At 42.3% G+C, this 25,100-nt stretch overlaps 3 protein-coding genes across 7 annotated transcripts; all 3 read right to left on the reverse strand.

Moving 5' to 3' along the window:
* Nucleotides 1–262: 262 nt before the first annotated feature.
* LOC115374518 (protein S100-A16) lies at nt 263–5,149 on the reverse strand. Of its 2 annotated transcripts, none has more exons than XM_030073492.1 (3): nt 4,985–5,149; nt 1,002–1,123; nt 263–788 (listed from the first exon to the last, which is right to left on the reverse strand). In XM_030073492.1, the coding sequence occupies exons 2-3, from the start codon at nt 1,119–1,121 to the stop codon at nt 633–635; spliced, it is 276 nt and encodes a 91-aa protein (XP_029929352.1). In that variant the 5' UTR covers nt 1,122–1,123; nt 4,985–5,149; the 3' UTR covers nt 263–632. The 2 variants fall into 2 exon arrangements, with proteins under 2 accessions (XP_029929352.1, XP_029929351.1); XM_030073491.1 differs by lacking the exon at nt 4,985–5,149 and adding an exon at nt 2,427–2,515.
* A 919-nt stretch (nt 5,150–6,068) lies between these two features.
* Nucleotides 6,069–7,043, reverse strand: LOC115373998 (protein S100-A11-like). Its single transcript, XM_030072680.1, has 2 exons — nt 6,915–7,043; nt 6,069–6,203 (listed from the first exon to the last, which is right to left on the reverse strand). Exons 1-2 carry the CDS (start codon nt 7,041–7,043, stop codon nt 6,069–6,071), a joined length of 264 nt encoding a protein of 87 aa, XP_029928540.1.
* A 5,701-nt stretch (nt 7,044–12,744) lies between these two features.
* pbxip1b (pre-B-cell leukemia homeobox interacting protein 1b) lies at nt 12,745–24,657 on the reverse strand. 4 transcript variants are annotated; one of them, XM_030071565.1, is made up of 11 exons: nt 24,525–24,657; nt 21,690–21,774; nt 21,206–21,281; nt 21,049–21,107; nt 20,068–20,488; nt 18,496–18,741; nt 18,324–18,347; nt 17,493–17,545; nt 16,736–16,849; nt 16,332–16,566; nt 12,745–16,111 (listed from the first exon to the last, which is right to left on the reverse strand). In XM_030071565.1, exons 2-11 carry the CDS (start codon nt 21,738–21,740, stop codon nt 14,547–14,549), a joined length of 2,844 nt encoding a protein of 947 aa, XP_029927425.1. In that variant the 5' UTR covers nt 21,741–21,774; nt 24,525–24,657; the 3' UTR covers nt 12,745–14,546. The 4 variants fall into 4 exon arrangements, with proteins under 4 accessions (XP_029927425.1, XP_029927427.1, XP_029927424.1 ...); XM_030071567.1 differs by having other exon boundaries at nt 16,476–16,566; nt 21,690–21,766; nt 24,525–24,649; XM_030071564.1 differs by having other exon boundaries at nt 21,690–21,766; nt 24,525–24,649.
* Nucleotides 24,658–25,100: the final 443 nt, after the last annotated feature.

Consider the following 25,100-nt stretch of genomic DNA (forward strand, 5'->3'; position numbering starts at 1 on the left):
GACAATGGAAGAGGCAGGTATCATTGCAGTGGTGGGTGTGCCTATGAGACAATGTCATACCTTATCAGGGAATCCATCCTGATAAGGTATGACATTGTCTGTCTGGTTGAGCTCAACACATCCCTGTGTTGGATTTCCCAGTGGCACCTCAGTGGAAGTTAAAGCTGTAATGTTAATTTAAGTACTTTGGAGGAACACAAATATAACAAACATGATTTAAAACTTTACACACAAATTACACAGGAGAAAGGCAAACAGAATATGGGTTTAATATAAAGTTTTATTACGTTGTAAATACAGGAAGTATACTTTGAACAGTTCTTGTATAAAAAGACAAGCTCAGCAGAGAGTCCTTGAATGTATCCCTGACAGTGGAGACCAATATGGTGTTACTTATAAAAAGACTGGTCATGAAACTGACATGAAGACAGAGTTCAGAGCCTAACACAACCTGCTCGTTAATTGGGAAAATGATAATGGGCTGTAGTGAAAGAATGAACATGTGATGTTTGTTGGAATTCAATGAAAATTCATACGGTTAAGGCACAAACAAGACTATGGTTAATTTGCTGATCCAACACACACTGCAACTCCACAGGATCCATGTCGAGAGGCACTGGCCAGAGGAACATTTATGAAGCTGCTGCGTTTGATGCGCACTTGCTCTCGCTGACGGAGTTGGCCACGTAACCAATCAGAGACATGTATTCTGAGAAGCTGATGTTTCCATCGTGGTTTTCGTCCAGTCCCTTCCTCATCTCCTTTATTGCGGCAGAGCTGTCTGTATCCTGAATGAAATGGCGAGAGAAAGAAAGAGAGAGAGAAACAGAATAAGACAGTAGATGATGTAAGCATTAGGCTTAATATGATGCTTCATTTTGAAACAAGGTCAGTAAAATATGTGCTAATACACTGTTGGATTCCCTGTGTTAGACAGTAAGAGGAAAGATGGATTTAAAACTCTCCACAGCAGAGGACAGAGTGGTTATGGAGGTCCTTACAGACAAGATGTTGCCGAGCTGTTTCTTCACCAGATTCTGGAAGTCTTTCTCTCCTAGGTTGTCCTTCCCCCGGGAGGACTTCAGATACACAGTCACCAGCGACTTGATGGCTGACTCCATATCTAGGCAGAGAGAGGCAAGGAGAATTGAGCAGAGGACTGAAAAGGAGAGATAGGCCCATATCTTAGGCACTCACACTTCGTGTGGTCGGGGCGCTAATTCCTTAGACTAACATTTTTTTTATATTAACATGAGCATATATTTAGATTGGACACATGGATGGGTAAAACATTTTATTTTCAGACAGTTACTGAGCACATAAAATTGCTGGATGGCTAAATCCACTCCTATCTTCAAACAGGGTACTGGAGTCATAACCTGAAAATGTATTTGGATCTGTTGTATTTGACTGGCTCAGATTAGAGCCTCACCATTAATTGTATGCAATAATACTTCACTTAGGATGTCTGCTTTGGTGGTAAATAGCTGAGATCACAAGCAAAAAAAAAATGCTGTAAAATTAGATTGTTCCTCAAGTCATGAAGACTAACAATGGTGAGTAGAAATCATGACAACAATATCTGAAAATGCACACATGGACGCATCACATCAGCATCGATATGTGAGAAAGGTGAGACACGGGTGATGTCAGAATAGAGAAGAGGAAAGGGAGTGAGGGAGAGGAAGAGGCCTAGCCTGGAGGCTCTCAGAGGTAAACAGTGTGAGAGAGGGAGGGATGGAAGGATGAAGAGGAGGGGAGTCTCTGCAGGAAACACAATGGAGGCTGTGATCTTTGACGGTGGACATCTGATCCCTAGAAGCCAGCAGGAGGCCATAGGTTCAGATTACTGCCTGCTGCCCGTCTGCTGCCACACATGTCCCCTCACCTTGCGGGGATGTGTGCACATGGCACTAAACACATATTTATACTGCAACCTGAAAACAGCAGTCAGCACATCAGCCTATGTGTGATGTCTGCATACAGGCGCATGCACTGCAACAATGTCATTTTGTCTCACAGTCTTGACACACATGAAAAACCTGCTAGTGGAATGAGATTATTCCACTTATTACCAATGTTGTTTCAGAATATTTCCTGTGAACCAGCATAAATATGTTGAAACATGGCATAGTAATGCATATCACTAGTATGAAAAATACACTTGACTGAAAAAAAAATTCTGCAGATAAATTGATTAGTATTGGAAACAAGTGGGATTATCCAATCCCACTGGCAGACTTTTTCCATTTGCTTTATGAAAAGAAGATTTTAACCCTGAATATGAAACTAAATGGCTTATTAAAATGGATTTTTTTTTTCAACATACACCCAAATAAGCAAAATATACTGTGTAACCACTGAGGTTGTAGCTGTGTGTAACATTTTGCAGAAAGCCCATTTCAGAGGAATGCCAAGTCACTTCCTTGACTGCATCTTTGAGACACCCAGGTTTGAGTATTGGGATTTCTCTGTTGGTTCATTTCACCCACTGCTTATTGCCCACTGGACCTTGCAGGGACGGTAGGAAGGCAATGTAAACACATTTGTGCTTTCATCAAATGTCAAATCTAGCATAAAAATGGAAACCATGTTTGTGTCCCCTGGGATAGAGTTGAGGTTAAGCCCTCTGTTTCAGGAACTTCATGTGCCTGGAAGCTACCCTGTGCCTCCACTTCTGTCTGCACTCTGTTAGCTTTCTCATTGTCTCAACAAGCAAAAATGCTGCAGCAATTGGGCTACATGCAAAAAAAATAAATAGCAAAGAGTCTAGTATATCCCTTGTTATCTATGCAACAGTGTGTGGTGAAGCCTTGCTGCGGGTTTTCCAGTGGATATTGGACACTGTCCGTGGGTAGGCAGGAACGGAGGTAGGTACAGAACGGGTGGCGATGATGGGTGCCGGGGAGATGTCAGGGAACATTAGAGTTACCGTAGAACACAGTGAATCTCTTATCTGACACAGATGTCACACCTCAGTGCTCACAGTATGCACCCACATAAGTCCATACACAGAAACAGACAGGCAAAAACACCCGACCCCCACTCCAACACACACGCACACACACACACACACACACACACACACATCTATGGAAGGCCAACAGCAATTAGGACTTCTGTAGCATTAACCTAATTACAGGGTGAGTGAGAGCAGAACACACACACAGTCGGGCACCCGAGCCCAGGATTGTGTTTCATATGCCTCCCTGCGATGCCAGCACATACTCTCTCTCCCTCTCTCTCTCTCTCTCTCTCTCACACACACACACAAACACACACACTTCTCGACCTGCATACAAGTATCTGTCTTACAAGTACCTGTCATGAAAACACCTGTCATCATCATGTGTTATTCATCATTATTTAATAGGTGACCAGTTGTCCCAACACCTTCCTAACACCCTCAACATGATTAACACCGGCACGGGAGCAGGTGTGTGTGTGTGTGTGTGTGTGTCTGTGCCAGAGAGAGAGAGAGAGAAAGAGAGAGAGAGAGGCAGAGAGAGAGAGAGAGAGAAGAGACAGTGTGTCTAAGTATCTATATGTGGAAATGACTCGCATAAGTAAGTAGTCAAGTAAGTGTGTGCGTGTTTATCTGTGCCGGCAATACATCAAAATGACTGGCTGGTCACCGCCCATTTGTGTGTCATGCCGCTGTGAAGCTGTGTGTAATGAGATGAGCGTGAAACCAAGTCGGCTTCCGACAGAACTGGAGAAAACAGGAACACGGAATTACAAATGGGTAGGAAGGAGGGTTAGTCAGATAAGAGCAAGAAGGGTGCAGTGTGCACAGAGGCTCAGCCTAACAGCCTATCAGCAGATTCAATGCATGGAGAGCTGCTTTGTGATTGAAATGACTCAAGCGCTATGAATACTAACTAGGAGTTTATGTGTGGTTTGATTTGTCTGTTGGTCCATTTTACTGCATGTGGATGCGTCATGCAAAGGCGCTGGTTTCACTGTATAAACAAGAGTCAGTGCTGCAAATGGCTTCAAGGCTTTACATGTTTGAACCAGTTTTCAGGCAGACAGGTAACTCTTCCCCCCTCCCCACGACAAGGTGTGACAAGCAAGCTGAATCAAGCCAGCTCGTCCTCAGCTGAATCAAAAGTGTCCCCTCCCAATTTATGGACGTCCTGGAAAACGTGGCCCTCCGTTAGGTTGGCACAAAAAGCTGGCAAATCTCAGCCTCTAATTTTTGAATAGCTTTGGACAGGAGTGACTGCTGTCCAAATCACTGACATCATTGCGGCGCACTGGTCCTGACAGTCACACCAGCGGGTCACCTCGGTTCATGAGCACTGATTAATCCCTGCGGCCAATCAGCCCGGCCATGAGGTGTGACTGACTTCACCTAACGTCCCGTATAAACCTGTTACCTGTCATCGCCCAGGCGGCTGCTTCTCATTAACGTCATTAACTACACCAGGCTCGCCATTCGATTCGTGCTACCGGAATCTTATCATAATGTTAATTATTCAGACGTGAAAGAGCTGATTTGCGCGCCCCGACAATGCCTATGTGTGTTATTGTTGTTTATGGTGCGATAACGGCCTCGGCGCATATGCCAAATCTTGTCCACGCCGTGCGTAACGGAGAGATGGCAGGGGCTTGCCCGTGTCCCCCCGTTTACATTCAGACCTCACTAATCCTGACAGAGGCAGGGCTGACACACAGCAAATAAATAAGTAAACGTGACGACTCCGGTTTCTCCTGAAGTGTAAAGGGAATGGAGTTAGATTACCAATAGGGAGAACCCGATACCTGTGACCATCAGGCTGGGTAATGTTGATAGAGCTGCTCGCGAATGATACAATATTCATGGCACAGTGGAGGAAATGAGCTAACTGACACACATTTTCAAGAGTGTGGCCAGAAGACAATTTGGATCCATCAGCGCAAAGAACTAATGAACTATAATGGCCAGTGTCCAAATTCACTCCTAAGAGCCAGGCAGAGAGTCAGAATAAAATCTACTCACCGTTAGTGCAGGGAACAAAAGGCACGAAAAACTATCTCGGCAACTGTTGTCTCTCTTCGCCTAGCGGATTCTGCTCTCAAGGCTCAGACTAGATGAACCAGCAACACTTATCTTTTCCGTGATTTAATTTCTCTCTCCAGTGAACTTTTTTTTTCATTGTGTCATAGGGCGTGTGCCTGGGAGAGAAGGAATGTGGAAAGAGGTGCAGCTGCAGAGGCTGCTGCAGCACAAGTTTTTCAACCACCCTTCGACTAAAGTTTCAACAGTAAACAAGTGTGATAGACTTTCTCATCTTTATTAGCCTCTATTTACACATGCATTATGCACGTTAACTTTGTTTTCCTGGCGTACTGTCCTGCTCAACACGTAAGACCCAACGCGCGTGCATGCGTAGGCGTGCGCGTGCGGGCGTGTGTTTAAAAGCTTTCCCGATAGACACACGTTTCCAAGCCACACCCTGAAACTTGACTCAGTTGAGAAATGGTGAGTGGAGACAGTGCTCGCCAGTGAAGAAAACTTGTGAGCAAACTAACAGAATAAGAGCTGATCAACAACCACAGGCGTGTGTCACATTTTATCAAACATTGTGTCCACCCTTCAACATCAGAGTATGGTTTACCAGTGTTACAGCTCTCTCTCTCTCCCTTGCAGGGACTGATCAAACACATGAGACCAATTTTCCAAGAATAAGATAAACCACAAAGCCAAGAATACATTCTGCTCACACACACATTCTCAATTTTCACAGACAATGCATTCCAAGTCCAAAGCAACAGTACACACACCCCTAGTCTTTTAGTCTTTCAAGCACAAGCAGCCATCTGTGAGTGTGTGTGTGTGTGTGTGTGTGTGTGTGTGTGTTGTGAAATAGGTTTAGTTGCTATGGCTGGTTTGGTGCAGTGGCTGTATTTTGTGGAGTCAGTGTTGCTGCCAAACAGGGAGTTGTTTCTGGTGAAAGCGTGGAAAGGATGAGGTTAAACAAAGTACATCAGGACTGCATGCATCATATACAGAAAGTATAATGTTTCAAACTGGATGACACACAGAAAAGTCAGTGGTTGTCATGGTGGGGTCCGACGAATCTCTATTGGCTGAATCCCCCGTGCTGGCTTGCCAGACGTCCAATGAGCTGCCAGAACTCCAGGAAGGTGAGCTCCCCGTCACTGTTCTCGTCCAATGAGCTCATGAGTTGGTCAATAACAGCAGGATCACCAGCATTCTACAGGAAATTACAGCAAATTGTTAGATTAAGACACGTGGGAATCTACTGTTCAGTGTTCCTTGTACTCCTCCTCTTCAAATAATTGTCATATTTCAACTATGATCCAATACTTTGAGATTTCTGGCAGTGGACCCATCAGGGGAGGAGGCAAGCCCAAGACCAGCTGACACCACTGACATGTAGACCAGTTAACCAATCCATACAACATCAGCAGAGGTGGTTTGGCACGGGGATCTGCACCTCTGTCACCATCTAGCGACCGTTATGGCTAACTGCAACCTTTTTGTGCATGTGGAATTTTCCACATTTGGAGCAGTCATCCTGCCTTGGGCCTCAAGACTTGTTTATTGCCAGTTGTACTCTGGTCCAGCATGCAGAGTGCAGAAAACTCCACACAGAAACAGGATTAGATAAGACTGGAGCTAAAGAGGGAAGTTTGCACGTTGCCAATCCTGTTCTCAGACAGACTTGTGCATACTTAGTGCCTTATGTGTAAACATCAAACATTAAATTATGAATTTCACGCCATCGTGAAATGTAATCACTTATTGTTTGTCGGGCACACAGGGGGCTGCAGCCTATTACAGCGCATCCTGGGCAGAGGGTTTGGGGATGTTGGGATGAACCTCCACTCCCCAAAATGTCCACTGAAAAACCTTATCACTTATCACTGCAGTATTACCGTTCATTAAACCCAGCAGATCATACCTTGACAAAGTTCGGCAGCTGTGATGTCACCAGTTTGTGAAACTCCTCTCTGCTCAGCGTGTCGGAGGAACCATCACACCCAGCGTACGCCTTGAACTGGGACACCAGCACACCAATGGCAGACTCCATCACAAGCCTCAAGACAGATGGGAAGGAACTGGGGCCAATATTTCAGGAAAGTCGAAATGAGACATATTTTTAGTCGTGATCCTGAAGTATTTTGAGCGAACACAAATTGAGTATGGATGGTGTTCATTAAGTTTGGTTTGCAGGGAGAGGAGTGAATTAGATGTATTGTTAGATACATGGCATAACAAACGATGGCTCAAGGCAAACCAGAACTGTCATTACTTTCAACCACACATATGTATAATGCTCTTTGTCTTTTTCTATTTCTGTATTTGTATATTTATATTTGCACATAATTACATATATCACGTGTATTTTTGTTACCTGCCTAGGGATTACAGATGTAAATTAGAGTTCTTCCTAACGCCAGCATATTCACATCTTGTACTCTATGGTGATGCTCATTAATGTTCTCTGTCCCTATGAAATAAATACATAAATAAAAACGGCATGTTTTTAATGCAATATAGTCAGAGACAGAGACTCACCCACTCAGTAATGTCTATGAAGTCAGGAAGATGTGAGTGTGTAAGCCACCCTAGTTCTTTTTATACCTCTCTTAGTAACAAAATAAGATTATTCATTTACTTATTTCTCCTTATATATTCACAGCTTGTGTGTCTTTCTCTCCGTTCATGGCAGCCAGTAATAGTGTAAGCCATGTTACCTAAACCCTGCTGGAATACACACTGCTGACTTCTTTATTTCCTCTTTTTCTTTTTCTTGCAGAAGTTATTGATCACTGGGTGAATCACCTCCTTCAGGAAAGCCCCTGTCAAAATGTAGCTCAGACCGACCATTTGAGATGGCCAAAGGCACTGCAATGTGTCTGCACAAAGACAGTTTAATGTTTTGCTCATTTAATGCCATTCATTTTCCATTCCCATTTGTTCCCATTCAGGGCCACAAAGGAAGTGGAGCCTATCCCAGCATGCACTGGGCTGAAGGCTGCAGTCCATCACAGGGCTTTTGTCCTTTCACATAGAAAGGACCAGGGCACCTTCTTACTGTGAGACGACAGCGCTTAACAACTGAACCACCATGCCACCCTCGCTTAATGTCAGTGCATGGCAAGTAGCTTCACAGTTTTCATTTGCTCTGTTTTATATTCAAATCTGCAGTCTGATGCCACTTAAACATGAGGACAAAACAGTGCAGCGAGCAAATCAGTTACATGTGTACCAAATTTGTGATGCAAAAACAGACTAAAACTTTTTTTTTTTACTTGTCACCTACATTTGAGAATAAAGCACCACATAATGTAGCTTTGGTTTTACCTGAGAAATGTCATTATTTAAAACTCTAGGAGGTTGTGCACAATCAGCATATTAGAGCAGTCGACGGTCGTTGCTGCAAGCAGGCACAATGGCTTTATCATCCTAATATTCCCACACCTAGCCTTCTTATCTCAGCTATATAACAATGACACAGGCACATGCACTTACCCCCACACACCCCTCCACACTCCTCCACACTCCTGCATGCCTGATACAGCAGCCTACTGTTCTTCCATTCCCTCCGTCGTCATTGAGCGAGGAGAGTGTCATACAGCTTCTGTAATATGAAATAAATGGCTTACAGAGTGAAATCATGGTATTATATACTGCACATTAGTGTGAAAACAGCTGAGTTGTTTTCTTTCCATGTGGCTATTTGTGTGTCTCTCTCTCTTTGTGTAAATATCTATCTGTCTCTATTTTTAAAACATAATTCATAATCCATAAAATGTCATGATTCAGCAGCCCACAATCTCAACATTTGAAAGTGCACACATCCTCTTCAGCTGGATGTTCATGCGGTAAAATGTAGCTTAGTTTTTTTTTTTTTTTTTTTTTTTTTTTACAGTATAATAAAAACATAAGTAAGTAAGAATGCTATATGGATGGTTCTAGCAGATTTATTGGCAAGGTATTGGTTAAGGGGAAGTGGTAAATACTGGTAAATAACTAAACAGAATTTTTGATAATGTCTAGCTTGCATAATTAGATGTGTTTCTGGCCGAAACAGGATGTTGGAGTGGGACCTAACTCATGGATGGGCTGCTCAGAAGTGTTAAAAAATGCATTGATTGAGCAGTCAGAAACTGTGAATTTTTCCAAGTGAATAAATTCCACCACCTGGACCACAACCACTGTCCTAGAAAAACAAAAAAATGGCCTTTTACGGTCAACACCAAAAAAAAAAAAAAAAAAAAAAAAAAAAGAAAGAAAGAAAGAAAAAAAGCACTGCCATAGCATGTTGATACTTCTGACTTTGACACTTGCAGTTGCAGGTTTAATATGATAATGTCAGGGGTGGTGGGGGGGAATGCTCAAAAATATAAATGGCTTTGGGGTTGAAATATTTATCTACACATGGAAGCGATGCTAAAAGCATGTTTTTTCAAGAAATAAAAATGATGGTATTCTGATATTAAAAAATCTGATAATATAAACTGTCTTTTTTTATTTCACCTTTATTGTTAAATAGGTTTACATTATGACACAGAGAATTAGTGAGCAAGGTGAGAAGTCAATTTTCATTTCACAGAGACTTCTAAGTACAGAGTGGATGATATTTACAGATACTCCGCTCATCAGTTCATCTCAGACTCTCTCTGTGATGTTACAGTGCACACACTCCCCGGCATCCTCTCCCCGACCAACTCAGCCAGTCTGCAGCACACCACGCATTATTACAATTCACATTTACAATTCCAATTCGCATTTGGCAGATGCTTTTATCCAAAGCGACGTGCCATAAAGCTCTGGTTCTGGCATTATACACACCCAGCACACAAGCCACACGAACTCATTTCATTTTTGAAGTGCACTTGTCTACATATATGGATAGATTAAGGAATGTAATAGTGTGTACTTGTGTGTGTGTGTGTGTGTGCTCATACATGTGCCTCTCCATGACTGATGGAAGGCAGAGAGCTTGAATGATGAGAGGTGTTCCAGGAGGATGAGGATGAGTTCATGCCAGTGCTCAAAAAGTATGCTGTGTTTGTGCTCACCTTCAGCTCTAGACAATACAGCCACGATGTAAGTAGCTTCTGCTGAGCATGCACACTTTCTCCCTGCCACTGTAGTTCCTCTCAGAGATGTTGTCCGCAATGTCCTTGCCTACCAACTCACAGCGCACAGATTTACATCTATTTTCAGTTAGTGGGCGGATGGACAAATGAAGCAATAGATGATGGAGAGATGAATGTTTTCAGGAGTCAGAATAGCTTTTATTCACCACGTGCACCAGGGGCACAAGAAATTTGAGGTGGGTGATAACCAGTTTGTGATTACACTTTCAGGATTAGCAAACCAGATGTAGGGCAAGACATGACTGGATTTCACTGACAGCATGACAGCAGGATAAAAAACAAACTCAAGCATACATTCAGATGGAAAGAACTGTTCGTGTGAAGTGCCATGCATGTAACAGTGGACTGATAGGTGGGTGTATAGATGGTTAGATCAGAGCGAGAGATTTACACACTAACTCACTGGAAAAGAGTGAAATTAAATTTCTACTAGTGTTGGCTGAATATTTACTAGCCCAGTTTTGAAAACTAATTTTAAAAGCTTTGTAATGGGAATCTGTATCCAAAGTCCAAACTGTACAAAGTACAAAGTCCATTTTGTTCCATCACCAGATGCCTCCTTCCTCTCTTCTACTTTGAAATTAGATGTTGCTGTTTCCACTGGTCTCTTCTTGACTCAACTTGACTGGTGTGCTCAGCAAGCTAAAAAACATTTTATCAGACTGCCAGCTAGTCCTTCCAGAAGTCAACAAAATACAAACTCCAGTTCAGGATGATTTTTTTGGTGGATGGGACATGCTGGCCCAAAACTGATACAAACTGTTTTACAGTTCTTTGAGCAAATACAAAACGTTCACTGTCCCAATGCATTCACTTGATTTTTCCTCAGCTGAACTAAGCTGATATTCTCACTGAAGCTGCAGTACAGCATTTGGATTGACTGACAAAGTTTTTCCCACTGTGGGATTTTTTTTTTTTTTTTTTTTTTTTTACATTTTCAATCTCACATACATTATTTCAAAATACAAATCAAACTCCCTTGAGGAGAGCTTATGTATATATAAATAATATGTAATGCGATGTTCGTTTAATGTGATGTTCTGTACCTTCGGTTCTATCTTCTGTCCAATTAGACACTCAGGTGTTGGTATTCCAAGGTGAAATCCGGTTTCTTGTGACTGAGAATCACTTTCAGTTCTATACAATTTACATAAATATTGATTTAAGTTAAGAAAACCTCGCTGGCAGGCTGGGTTACAGTTCTATTTCTGGACTCAGTCTCACCTTGAAGTCTCTGTGGTGCAGAGTCAAAGTCATGGCTCTCCCTCCACCTCCAGCCTTGGGACCACCTCTCCCTGCACCGGGGCCTCATCACAACTACTGAGTGACACAAAACATCAGAGCCCCTTGTCTCCTTCCTCCTCTCCCCCCTCTCCTCCTCTTCCTCCACCACTTCCAGCCCAGATGTCACTTGACTTAGCCACACACACAGAAAAAGAGAGCAAGGAAGGGCCAGCAGAGGAAGCAGTACTTCAGGGAGGAACAGAGGAGGACAAACGTGGCTGATGCAGAGAGAGAAGTCAAAGTCAGTCATGCAAAGGAGCTCCTTTGTCGAGAGGAAGCTGATTCTTTGTTAGCAACACACAGTGCTGATGCTGCAGGGACTAGACCTGGTAACTAGTGAGTTATCATCAAAAGCAAACGTCATTAATAAAGAATAAACTGCATTTTACTTGTACTTATGTGGTAAACCTATGTACCTTTAGTACATATTAAAATTTATTTTCAATATTTAGGAGGAGTTTTACACATCACTGAGAACATAACTCTTTTGGCATGTTTCTGACATGGACCTTTGTACAGCAGACTCTCTCACACAGCTGATCCAGTTTGTGTCCAGGAGACTCGGACTTAACCTGGACAGGATCTGGACCACAAACAGAATCAGACTCTGGACTGGGTTTCCCTGCAGATCCAGATTATAGCTCCTGAAAATGACCTCAGTGAGCCAGACATCTGATCCAACCCTTGGTTTAAAAGGATAGGATAGGACTAACTTCAAATGTATATTATTAAATTGCCAATGTTTTACAAAATGGCATATTGGACAAGCAAGAATGCCACAATAGACCCCTAGTGAAAACATCTTAGGGTACAAAACTGTTTAGAATGTAAGACAAATGGAGTTGTAATACTTCAAAATACTAAATAGAAAATACTAAATGTATAGGGCTCTCATTCTTGCTAATTCTGATTTCAAGTCACAATAACTTCTTAAGTCAGCTTTTCAAAGCTATCCATCCTGACCTATATTGTCATATCCTTCCCACACAGTCCTAGGGCCAGGCCAGAGACACCAGACCTCATAATGTTCCCAGCCAATCCTCCATCCAAGCGTAGCATCACCAATAAGGGGAGGTGAGAGAATAGTGCCTGAGGCAGTAATGGGTCAGAGTGATGGATTCACAACATCTGAGGGTCAGGAAACACTTGAAACCAAAAGTTTCAACTGATTCTGAAACATCTAAGAATCAATTTACAAGAATAAAAGAAAATTTCATTTTAAGTTAACCCAAGTGTTTGGAAAAGCAGAAATGTGAATGTAAGGAAAAAGGATAGCTATGACTACACTTTTTAGGCATACACTATTTTTATTCACTGATTTAAATGTTGTTACTGAAAACTCAGCCCACTTTAAATTTGCATAGATTCCCCGGCCAGGCATGTGGTGACAGTGAATGGTGTCTCCAATGTCCTTCTGAACACTGTCATACGCCGAAAAATTGTCTGGAGAATTGTCAACACACACACTACACAGACAGGAGCAGCAGCACACTCACACATTATTTATAATATATAATAAATTCTTGCAACCATTTTATTTTCCTTGACTCTGGACAGAATCAAGTTTATTTATGAGTTGGACCTGGTTTATTTAACTGTCAGCATTTTAGCCTATCTTCCTTTACAGATTCCACTGAATTTCCAAGTCAACAGAAAAACTGTTAAGACTATTCTTCAAACAGCCATACCATTATCATTAATATTCAGTATAACGTAAGATCTCACCAGGTCTGTAAAACACATAATAAACAGTATACACCAGCTAATGTTGAAGGCTTGCAGGTGAGTGACAAGAAGACAAAATACAACATTTTTAACTACAGGGATATGCTAAATTTATTATACTGCTTTTATCACAATCTTATGGTCAAATATGAACATCCTAATGTACAAAGTTCTCTATGCTGCCATGAAGCCCATATATTATGCGATTTTGCATCAATACCCCCTGAAAAATATCTAAATGGCTATAGACTCTTAAATCACCAACTTTTTTCAAGTTAGCATGTAAACAGGGAACAGACAAATGTTTGCTTTAAGAAGTACGTACCATAAACAAAATGATTTGCATCAACAAATGCTGCATTTATAATACAAATTAAAGACTTTTTAGTGCACAAACATCTGTACCTGAAATGTCTGATGCATAACGAACAAGGTAATATTTTTGTGCCCAAAGAGACCTTTCTATATCTGTGATGCTGACCTCAATAAGTTAACTATATATTTATTCAGCATAGTTGTTTAACAAATGTGTTTAGTGCAATATGTACAAACATTCAAAAGGAAATCAATGCAGAACTTTCTACTTTCACACAACACATTCACTAACCCTTTAAAGTAGCCCAGGATTACTCCACCCTTCATTAAAACTATTCTTTAGTAATTTCAGCATCATCTGTCTGAAATTAAGAGTTAGGGATAAATAACAGAAAGTTGACAAAGGTACAGGTCTTGGCAGTGAAAAGGGGGACTCCTCCAGTGCACAGTGCTGTTTGAGCATGAAAAGTAAGACTGTACAGTGCCTTTTCTCAAATAGAGAATCAAAGCAAAATAACATCCAACTCAAACTAACACATTTGACCTCCCACTAGGTAAATATGTAAGGGAGACGGAGTAACCCTGCCTGCAGAAATGTCTGTCATGTGCGGTAATATTTTCACCATCAGCTGCAGGTACTCAGTCATGAATGAAAAGTTGCTGAGTTTGAGACTGGACATTAGAAGAGAAACCATGAAGGCTATGAGGATGTGTTGTCCTTCCCTGGTCTCTCTACCCTCTCATCATCCTCTCTCTGCTCCCCATCAACTTCTCACGAAATCATCATTTACATGTTGATGACAGTGCTTTGTGTATCAATGTATATAAACGTGCATGTATCTGTGCAGGTAAAATATAAAACAATGAGCACAGTGAAATAAAAATTTGAGCTGAGTGTCTCTATCAGGTTGTGGAGAGAACAAACAGAAAGACATAGGCCATCCTTTTTTAAAAGAGATAAAAAGGATGATACATATATATTTGCAAGCAAGTGTGGTCCAATATGAAGTGTCCCCACTCATGAATAGCCCCACTCATCCATCATTACTTGTCTCCTATTCTTTCTTTTGATGACAAATCCATCCATTATTTAATTCCCATCAGCCACGTCCTCTTGCACTCTCCTTCCTCCACTCCCCTTTCTTTCTCTCTTCCCTTTCTCCAGCCCCTGGCACTGCAAATTTATCCATGACCTCTCTTTCAAACCCCTCCATTTCTTCCTCTATGGCAGAATCCTCATCTCCCTCATCCTCATCTCCCTCTACCATATCTTCCAAAATGTCACCCACATCCTCCACAAAATCTCTGAAGCTCATCTGGTCATGAACAAAGACTCCATTCCTGAAGAACTCTGTGGCGAGCTTACTGAGCTCTTCGCTCTTTGAAGCCTCCACTCCTGCCTCCTCTGCCTTGGCCAGGTAACTTTGGAGGATGGCCTCGAACTCAGGTAAGGGGACAGGGAGCAAGCCCTCAGCCTGGGCGCACATCTCCACTGAGTCACAGCTGTCTGTCGGTCTCGGGTTGTGCTGCAGCCTGTCCCTCTGGTGGACCCAATAGTCCGGCTCCTCCAGCGAGGGTTGGTGATGCACATGTGATGGCTTCCTGTCTCCCGGGCCCTGCCACACATGCTCTTTATGGTGGTTGTGGTGATTCTCTTGTTGGCTATATTTGCGCTCACCTTTGTGCTTGTTTCCTCTATCCTTTTTCCAGTCTCCGCCATTCCTTTCCTCTTTCCAGTTTCCATCTTTGGACCACTCTCTCTTTACCCACTGTTTCCTCTCGTCCTTCTCCTTCCACTCTTTACCCTGATCTTTGCCATTTTTACTCTTCCGGTCAATGTCTCGCTTCCATTCATTTTTCTCTCCTTTCTCCTTCCAGTCTTTCTTCTCCCATTTCCCTTTCCGTTCATTGTCACTTTCCTTGTAGGCATCCTTCCCTTTCCTCCATTCTTTCTTTCCGCTCCAATCCTCCTTGCCTTTATGCCACTCTCCATGGTCTTTCCCTTCCTTCAAATGCTCCTTGCTTTTATGCCACTCTCCATGGTTGTTCCCTCCCCTCCACTGCTCCTTGTCTTTGTGCCTCTCTCCATGGTCATTTCTTCCCTTCCACTCCTTTTTCTCCTCCTTACCTCTCCACTGTTTTCCATCATTCAATTTCACATGCTTTCCTTTTTTCCAATCTTTGTCCTCCTTCCATTCTTTTCTCTCACCCTTTTCCTTAAATTCTTTCTTACCTTCCCTATCCTTCCATGGCTTTCCTTCATCCCCTCTGCTAGCCTTGTCTTTCTTCCAGTCTCCTCTCTCCTTCCATTCTTTTTTATCTTCACTTTGCCTCCATTTCTTACCTTCCTTGCCTTTCCCCTGGTCATATTTTACCTGCTCATGTTCCCCCTTTTTCCACTCCTTCTCCTTCCGTTCCATTTTACTTCCCTCTTTGCGCTCCTTTTTGTCTCCTTTCCACTCAGATTTCACTCTCTCCTTCCACTCCTTGTCACCCATGTCATATTTCTCCTTCTTCCACTCTTTCTTCTTTTCCACTTTCTCTTCCTTCTGTGGTTTCTTGTGCTGTGCCGCTGTGGTTTCAGCTGGGGCCGGCCTGCTATCCTTTGCCTGGCCAGGTGGGGGTGCTGCAGTAGGATGCACAGTTTCTGGAGCTGCTTCATTGGCTGATGAGAGAATAGAGGCAGAGTCAGTAAAAGAACAGAAATGGGAGGTAAACATTAAAGAGGGAATTAAAGGAAGAGGAAAAAAGGAAGAAACCTCTGCAATTCTCCTAGCTCTCCTTCTACCAACTATTATCTTTATGATCTTTCTACACCTCCTCTTTTCTTGCACCATTTTCCCTCCTCCATGTCTCCCTCCCTACCTCCCTCTGTCACTTTGTACCTGTGGGGAGTTTTAGTTCAGTCACAGTGGCTCTCAGTGTTTCTAGTTCTTTCTGAAGGGCCGAGACAGACTCCAGCTCTCTCTTCATCCTCTCGTTCTCTTTTTGAAGGACAGGGACAGACGCCATCTCTTTCTTCAGCCTACCGTTTTCCTTCTCCAACTCCTCCCTCCGCAGCCGCTCCTTTGCTCCCTCCGCTGCCTGTCCCTTGGCTACTTTTAGCTCATCTTTTTGTGCCTGATTAAAATAAGAGCAAAAAAAAGACAAACTAAGATCCTGTGAGAATAGCACACACTCAGTGACACGTGTTTAAGTACATGCTCATGTATCTGTCTGTCTATACACACAGAGACAGACAGACACGCACACGCACACACACACACACACACACAAAATGGAGTCATACCTGGAGTTGTGCTTGCAGCACGGCAATCTGCTGGTTTCCTTTGGCTAACTTATTCAGAAGCTCTGTATTGTCAGCATCTGCTGGGGGTGGGGGAACCTCCGTATTAAACCATTCCTGTGAACACACACACACACACACACACACACCACAACACAATAGCAAGACTGCCTTATCAAGTTTATCATTGCCAGACAGGATATTTGAGGGCTGAGCTAAGCTGAGCTAAGATTGTATGATGATGAGACAGGAAACAGTGAGGATCCCTGCAGCTCAGTGTGTAGTCAAAGGCACCAACACTGCGGCTGCCATGCTATCAACTGAAATCAGCTTTCTACAGCAATATCGTATCGACCCACCATTATCGCTACTGTCAATGATGGATGATTGAGAAAACCTTTTTTCTTGGTTAATAACACTGTAAAACTAACATAGTCTTTTGTTTAAAAATGATTATCTGAAGACATGTCTGTCTGAAAAGCTTAACATGTTTTGCACCTGCATTTGTATTACATTTCTCACACAAATCCATATCAGTATCAGCAGGTGGGCAGATATCCGTTTCAGCCTATGACAACCATATCAATGCATACTAGGATCATCATGCTCAAGATTTTTGTGGTTGTTTTCTTTGCACTTTAAAGTGGGTAACAGCATCCACACAATGTATTTTATTAACTAATATTAACAATAAAATTTAGAGTAGAGGGAAGAGAAATTGGGAGGAGAAAGTGAAATGAGGACCTGACTTGACACTGACCTGTTTTACAGGCACTTCTGCATCTCTGACCTCCCTTCCACCATAATCACTCTCTGCAAGAGATTATGCAAACTTTTACTTCCATGTGCATAATTCACTTGTCAAAGAACATGAGCAAAAAGCATGACACTGCAATGCATATTACTGCCAAATAAAAACAAAAAAGATGCACATAAATATCGAAGTGAAATGAGCAGAAATGCATCACAGCAAGCAACACTCAAAGCCCTTTTATTCCAAAAATGTGTATTTTTTAAATGAACACATAGATGGCATGCAGTATATATTACTCCAAAAATGAAAGTTTAGGTAAAAAATTGTTGGTGAATACCTTGTAGCTTCAGTATTGGTGAAGTTTAACATGAAACCTGAAAGAATAATTAAAATGCTCTAGCTGCTAGAGGACTATGCACCATATCAGCTGCTAGAATCTAGCAGCTGATAAAGTCTTTGGGCCTGTGGGCTTATAAAAAAAATTAAAACGCACTTGACAAAATAAAAAAAGTGTGTTCATCAAGCTAAAAAATAGGCTGTTTTTCTGAGTTCTTGAAAAGGTGAAATTTTGGAGATTTCACCTGACAACAGCAATAATATTAAGAAGAATCACTGCGTTTCTCTCACTCTCCCTGTGCCTCTCTCCCTCTCTCAAACACACACACACACACACTGAGTGTAAAAGCATTCAGTGCATACTGGGGAGGATACAAACAAGTGACAGATGCATGCAGAGACTCAAAAAACATGCATATTTTCACAAGCACAGTCACACCAGTTCCCCCCACCCGCACACACACACACACACACACACACACACACACACACACACCCTACCCTCATCCAGGTCCATGAAGACACCTGTAGGTATAACACACCTCATTTTCAGAGTGCCCTTTCAACTAAGGTACCTTAAAATAACAAAAGAAAGAAAGAAAGAAAGAAAGAAAGAAAGAAAGAAAGAAAGAAAGAAATCTGTCTTCTTAAGAGCACACATGGTGATGCCTACCTGAGAAGAAGATGGTCCCGAGGCCCAACAGAATAACAGCCCCCAGGATGCACTTGTTCACAGAAAACCCACTGTCTTCCTCCCTTTGTGGAGGCTGAAATTCTTCCTCTCCTTCCTCTTCCTCCTCCCTCCTTCCTATCCGTTCCAGAGCTGCCAAGAGAGACCTCCTCCTCCTCACCTCTGGCTCTCCCTCCTCTCCCTCCTTCTCAGTTCTGTCCTGTCCCACCTCTGAATCCACAGGAGAGTCTGGAGCAGGAGAAGGCGAGAGCTTGAACAACTGCAACAACAAGTCTATTTTAACAGTTGCTTTTTGTATTTTAGAAGTGGAATCTGTTTTATGGATATCATGAAGGCAAAGTTGAGAGAAACAGTGACTCACACACTTTTGAGATATGCATACATTTAATTTTTTGACGCATTTATTATTCAAAAAAAGGTACGGCACTTTATTAGAGCACAAATTCTTACACTTTCACTGCTTGTGTTAGATAGCACAGCTGCTGTGGCTAACTTTGGTCTAATGCTGCACTAAGAGACCAAACTCCTCATGGGAGGTGAGACTCGTCTCTTAATGTTTCTGCTGCGGCACATCTGGTTAATTTGCTCAATTGGCACACTGTAATTTACACCAATCTATGTAAGTAAGGATTAAATACCCGGTCTCGGAAGTCTGCAAAACGATTTAGCTCTCAAGTGCATCATTTTTGGAACGGCTAGCATCTGGAAACAACAATCTTTATAAGACATATTAAAGAGTCCAAACTACTCTCATCAATTTTTACCATTCAGGTGAAATGGTACTCTAAACAGGCACTCTTAAGAACCTAGTTACACTGGATTTTAGTGTGAAAATAAAAAACTAAATGGGAATGTTATGCACAATAGAGCAAAAGAAGACCATTTCAATGCTGAAGCGAGGCATAGAGCTGTAGACCAAAAACACCACACTGGAAAAAAAAAGAAACACTTTAGAGAAATGTCAGTCCCTCTGAAGCCAATTTATGCTGCAGGGTGTCATGCAACTAAAGAGTTTCTCTGTCACTTCATGCTCCCTTCCTCATACCGACCACAGCCTCTCCAGACAACCTCCTGGCCCAGATACTGAACAAGTCCATAACCAGCTGGTCCACCAAGTAAACTTAAAACACAAACATACAGTACAGAGCTTAGTCCTGGGAAATACACACAAACTCCCACACCCACAAACCATACAAAATTATGCATGCACTCTCCTGGTGTGATAAAAATCGCAGACAAGATATAAATTATAGACCCGCAGTCTCATGACCTTTGCCATACACACACCAAGATCATTACCAGCCATACAGACAGTAAGACTGATGCTGCAATTAACATAACGTAACGTAACTGTGCTCTGGCCAGAACAAGCTTGTCCTGTATGTAAAATATACTGGACTTCAGTTCCACAGAATTTGATTTAAGCCCCCAACCTATGGTAAAGTATTTAAAGTTTAATGTCCGAATCTCTTTTATGGTTCTTATTAAGGTTAAATAGGCTAAACAGACAATCACCAGACCAAAGTCACATGTTTTGGATTCTTGCTGTCTTACCTGCTTGCTTCCCTAAGTCAGCTGCCCGCTGAGACAGCTCTGACTCCTCCCCTTCCTGTTCTAGCCCCTCCTCATTTGTCGGATACAGCATTTCTTCCTGTGCATGCCTCTCCTCTTCCTCTGTGAGCTCCAGCCCTCCCAGGGTCTCTGTGGACAGCAGTGAGGCTGGCGGCTCATCAGGGGAGGGGCTCAAGTGGGTGTAGGAATCAGAAAAGGAATCAGGGTCAGGGCTATGTGGTGCTGGATCCTCAGGCAGGCCCTCTGATTGGCTGAGTCCATCACTACCAGGGACAGAGTGGGCGGAGACATCTAAAGTAGAGGGAAAGGTGACGTTGCCGGCAGGTGCAGGTGTGAGCATGGAGTGATCGGATGGACCACTGCTAGTGTCCCCACTATGCTCTGCTGTTTTGTCTTCCGATACCTGGAGACAGAAAGCAGGTCATTAAAATTCCTTGGGGTATTACATTGGGGAGGCACTGTGAGCAGTCACAAAATAATTCCTGAGGGATGGGAGATGGAAGGGTCTTGATAAACCTAAGGAGGGCTTTTATTTGCAAAAATGACTAGCCCCCTGTAAATACATGTTACATATTACATGGGACAAACAAACTGAGGCCTGCCAAAAACAGACAAAACAAACAAGCAAAACAGTTAAGCAGGACTGCAACCATAGAAATGTTGGCAGCTTAAATTATATTCTTGGCCTCCACTGTAGCAGAACTGCAGCAACAAAGCAAATCTGGTAAGACTGTGTTCAGCTCCTAACCAGCAATCCTTATTTTTGTGCTCTCGTTGAGTAAATGAAAACTAATACAGCAACATCTTCTTAAGTGTTGCTATAGTTAATTTGAGTATATTAACTGCACTTCTAGACTGCAGAATGATGTGATTTGATATGAAACATCTAAATGGAGAATTTAACAAAACCATAAAAACAAATAGTGCTACTATATAGCAGAAAATGATGTATTAGTGTCTGACCTGGTGGTCCTTCACTGCAGACATGGCAACCTCTGCAGGCTGGCTCTCTGCCCCACTGCCTGGCTCATCAGACACAGGCACAGGATGAAAATCGACAATCATTTAGCGCATTCAAGATGCTGTGAATTTCATTGTGTGTATTAGTGTGCATAAACACCTGTATGCTCTGCTGTTGATGTATTGCTTTCTTCGTGGTGCTCTGTCAGAGGCCGCAGGGTTTCAGCAGCAGACTCCTGAGACAAACAGACAGCAGTCACATGCACATACAGACAAGCACACAAATATAATACTATTCCGGTAGGCCTATCTGGCCACGTGGTGCCTCAGGCCATTGCTTAAAGTGAGACTTTTTAAGCCAACATGCCTGGTCAAATGAGATTTACATAAGAAAAAAAGAGGAGAAGAAAAATAGAGTAGCATGAATTTCAACTAATTTTCAAGTCTTATGTCAGAAACCTACTTCCTATTCAGGTGACCCAAAAGATAATCAGCTGGGACAAGGAGTTGTCATTTTTAACAACAATGCTTTTTTCTTTTGGTTCCAGTATAAGGGCAGTACATATTCTTGTGCTGTTTGGAGTCAGTGACATCCCCTCCCTAATAAAGACAGTTGGACACATGCATAAAGAATGACTTGATACCTCGGAAGTGAGGATGGTCCAGCTGTTGTTGGCACCGCTGCCTCCCGACATCGCCCCCTAGTGTCTCAGCCCAATTCCTGCAACACAAGAACAATGGTGAGAACAGTCAGTATAATGTATATTCATGTGAGTGTCCCTGGCAAGGTGATGCAACTGATGAAGGTGCTATGAAATCCTCCTCTTTCTATAGATAAGATCCTATATGAAATACCTGTCTGGATCAAAGCCTGCTGTCTGACTTTTCAAACATGGAGAAAAGTAGTTTTTTTTTTATGTGAAATTGCCTTCATTACCATGAAAACATAATCTTTCAGTCTTTAGATTTTCATCATATATATATGGTTTGAAAGAGATTCAAACCATATACTGTACATGAGCCCTTACCTCATGAGTGTTGGCCACAGACAGTGACAGTGACACACCCAGAAGAGCAACTAACCTACTACCAACCTACACAAATCATCATATGCTAGCACAATTAAGAATAGGAATGAATCCAGCAATGCAATCCAGAATTAATGAATAAATAAATAAGTTGTTGGAAAATAGCACACATGCATAGACTGAGTAAAAACCTGAATGAACAAATAAATAAATAATACACTCTTATAGAGGGCCTACTCTGGCAAGACCTGCATCAGTGCTGATATACTGATCATAAAATCAATCATAAAAATATTTCCAAAATAGCCAACATGATCAAAATCCATCCAAAGTATAAATGGATATATTATACAAAACATACACAGGAAACCGCCATTGCCACAGTGACTTTCCAACTAACTAAATCAAAGATCCTTATTATGGTAGAGTGGATAGAGCTCGTTTTTGGTACATGCACCACTCATTTACCAAGGAAGAGGCGGGCAATTGTAGTGAGCCCTGTATTGTGTAAAGGTCTGCCACTGGTTCGCTGTTAGAGTGACGCTGTCTATTCTGCAGCCTAAAGAAATTTACATCCTCTGTTTACACATGCACAGGATTTGCATACATGCCTGTTCTGCTTAGCCTCAATCATCCTGCTGATAAAAGATCTACTGTAATGTGTTGTTAACACATTACTCTGTGTGTGCAGGAAGTCTCAGTCTCAGGGAGCATTCAGTTCTTCATTAGTAGTTAGAGGGTGTTGTGGGCCTTTTGGTCACCCTGGCTTTTGACTAGCGGGGGGGATTCTTTTGCAGAGACGTGGGTAACTAAGGCTGGCGCCGTTCTAGAGATACAAGCTGCAGAATGGCCTGTACATCCCAAAGCTACTATTAATGACTGCTTAATGAGTGCCTACAAACCACCTATATTAAATATGCACACAATACAAAATGCACATTGCTTGGGAATAACAAGTTTTTCAGCTTAACTACAACTGGCAGGATCATTTTATCCTATTTACTCTACTTCTATGGTAATCTACTTGGCCAAGAAGACTCCATTTAGACTGGCATCACTGGAGCGGAAACACGCTTTAAGTGATTGACCAATGGATGCTCTTATACATGCACAGAGAAAAAACGCTTCACTTACTATACTATGCGGAAAGATACCTGCAAAGTGCAAGCTCTTAGCACTTTATAAAGCCTTGTCTTTCACAAGGTAGATAATGACACGACAAATATACATATTTATTGTGTGCTGTCTGACTCTCTTCTGTGGACGCAGAACAAACTAACCACTTAACTTTAACACCACTTTTCTATGTGTAACGACACACTTTGCTCCCCAAATTCAATTCTCTTCCAGCTTGGCAAATTAGGTCTTCTAATCGAGTGCCTCCCAAGAGATGTCTACTGAATGTAGCCTGGGGCCCGAGGAGCATTGTGGAGCATATAGCAGAATGGCTTAAATAGATACTGGCTAAATTTAGCAACGATGAGATTGACTGGAGAGAGGAAGAGAGCATGCAGAATATGGCCTTGGGGAGCACAGCAGAGGCAGCAATGTACTCTAACGACAGTTTTAAACGGAGGTTTTTGCAATTGCACCGTAAAAAAGCGACTTTCAGCTGAGAGAAAGAATAATTTTAGGAGGTTTTTTTTTTCTTTAGCGAGGAATCACTTAAACTTATCTTCTGACGCTGTAGTTTTGGTAGGCTGAGTGAGGTAGCTTGCGCATTTCATGCCTGAGTTTAGGTTAAACAAGTTAAATGATTGGTGTCCTCCCAGACTATCTCAATACATTGGACGCTCAGTCTTTGAACTAATGTTAGCAGCCAATAATAGTTTCTGCCATTAGTCTAAATTACATTAGGCAAATGATGGGCGCATGCTTTCTATACTGTTCACCATTAAATAGGTTATAGGGTTGAGAGTGAAAGCCTAATCTTTCTTATCTTGGCCACGGCAGAGAAAAATTTCCAAAAATGGTCAGGCAGTAACCCAGAGTACAGGCCATTCGGAGGGAAGTGTTATGCTCTTAGCTGTTGAACGTTTTCCTGTAAACAACACATTACTCAAAGCAGTTCACGGCATCATCGGCAAAGGCAGTTGGCAAATATTATTTGTGTGCAGTCTGTTTTGTGTGAAGGGGTGTGAAGCCTCTGACAGGAACCGTCAATGTGCTGAGAAGCTTTAAGCACGAGAATACGAATTACCTCTGAAGCACGAGTAAGTTAACCACATTAACAGCAAAACACGTCAACTTTTCAGGATTTTTTTTTTTTTTTTTACGGTAAACCTATTTGCTTCCCATTTCAGGTGAAAAAGTTACAACAGTAACTCGAGAAACCAGGAAAAGAGGGAGTCAGACGGAGTAGTTGCGACTATATAACAACTCATGTAACAAAGCAGTAGTTGCTACTTTGTATTAAACATGATTGTGCCGCCAAGTGCACGTCAATCTTACCTTGTTCCGTCGCTTTTCTTTAAACCCCACAGTCTGTACGGTGACACTTTCCAGCAGTCTGTTCTGCGTCTTTCCATCCAACTTCAGGACAACTTGAAACGTACCTCCTAACTTGCATGATCCTCGTGCTCCTCGTCCAACGACAGGCAACGTTTACGGTTGTCCCGCCCCTCGGCCACATCTCGGCCAATGGCAGTGCGACGTCACGCCAGCCCCACTGGAGCGCTTCCAAATTGATTGGCACAAGCAGGTGAGAGTGAGTATGTTGAGGGGCTGTCTCATATACGTTGTGTTGTTAAAGTCAGTAAGTGACACCGTGACTCACAGACATGTATGCTGATCTGCTGCAGGCTTACGGAATATCAGATGAAGTCCAGGCTGTGTAGTAGATATTTTTGGATAACAGTATGTAGAGCTCAGACAATGTAAATCTTAGATATTTTATCCAGTGGACTACAGTATAGACAGATGACAAGCTTTCACTGCAAAATTGGGTGTATTTTTTGTAATTAAATATAGGAAAGTAGACTATAGGTTTAAATGCCAAGAAAGGCACGTGAAAGCTATCACTGCACA

This window comes from Myripristis murdjan, chromosome 16, assembly GCF_902150065.1.
Source record: "Myripristis murdjan chromosome 16, fMyrMur1.1, whole genome shotgun sequence".
In the NCBI taxonomy this organism is placed as follows: domain Eukaryota; kingdom Metazoa; phylum Chordata; class Actinopteri; order Holocentriformes; family Holocentridae; genus Myripristis; species Myripristis murdjan.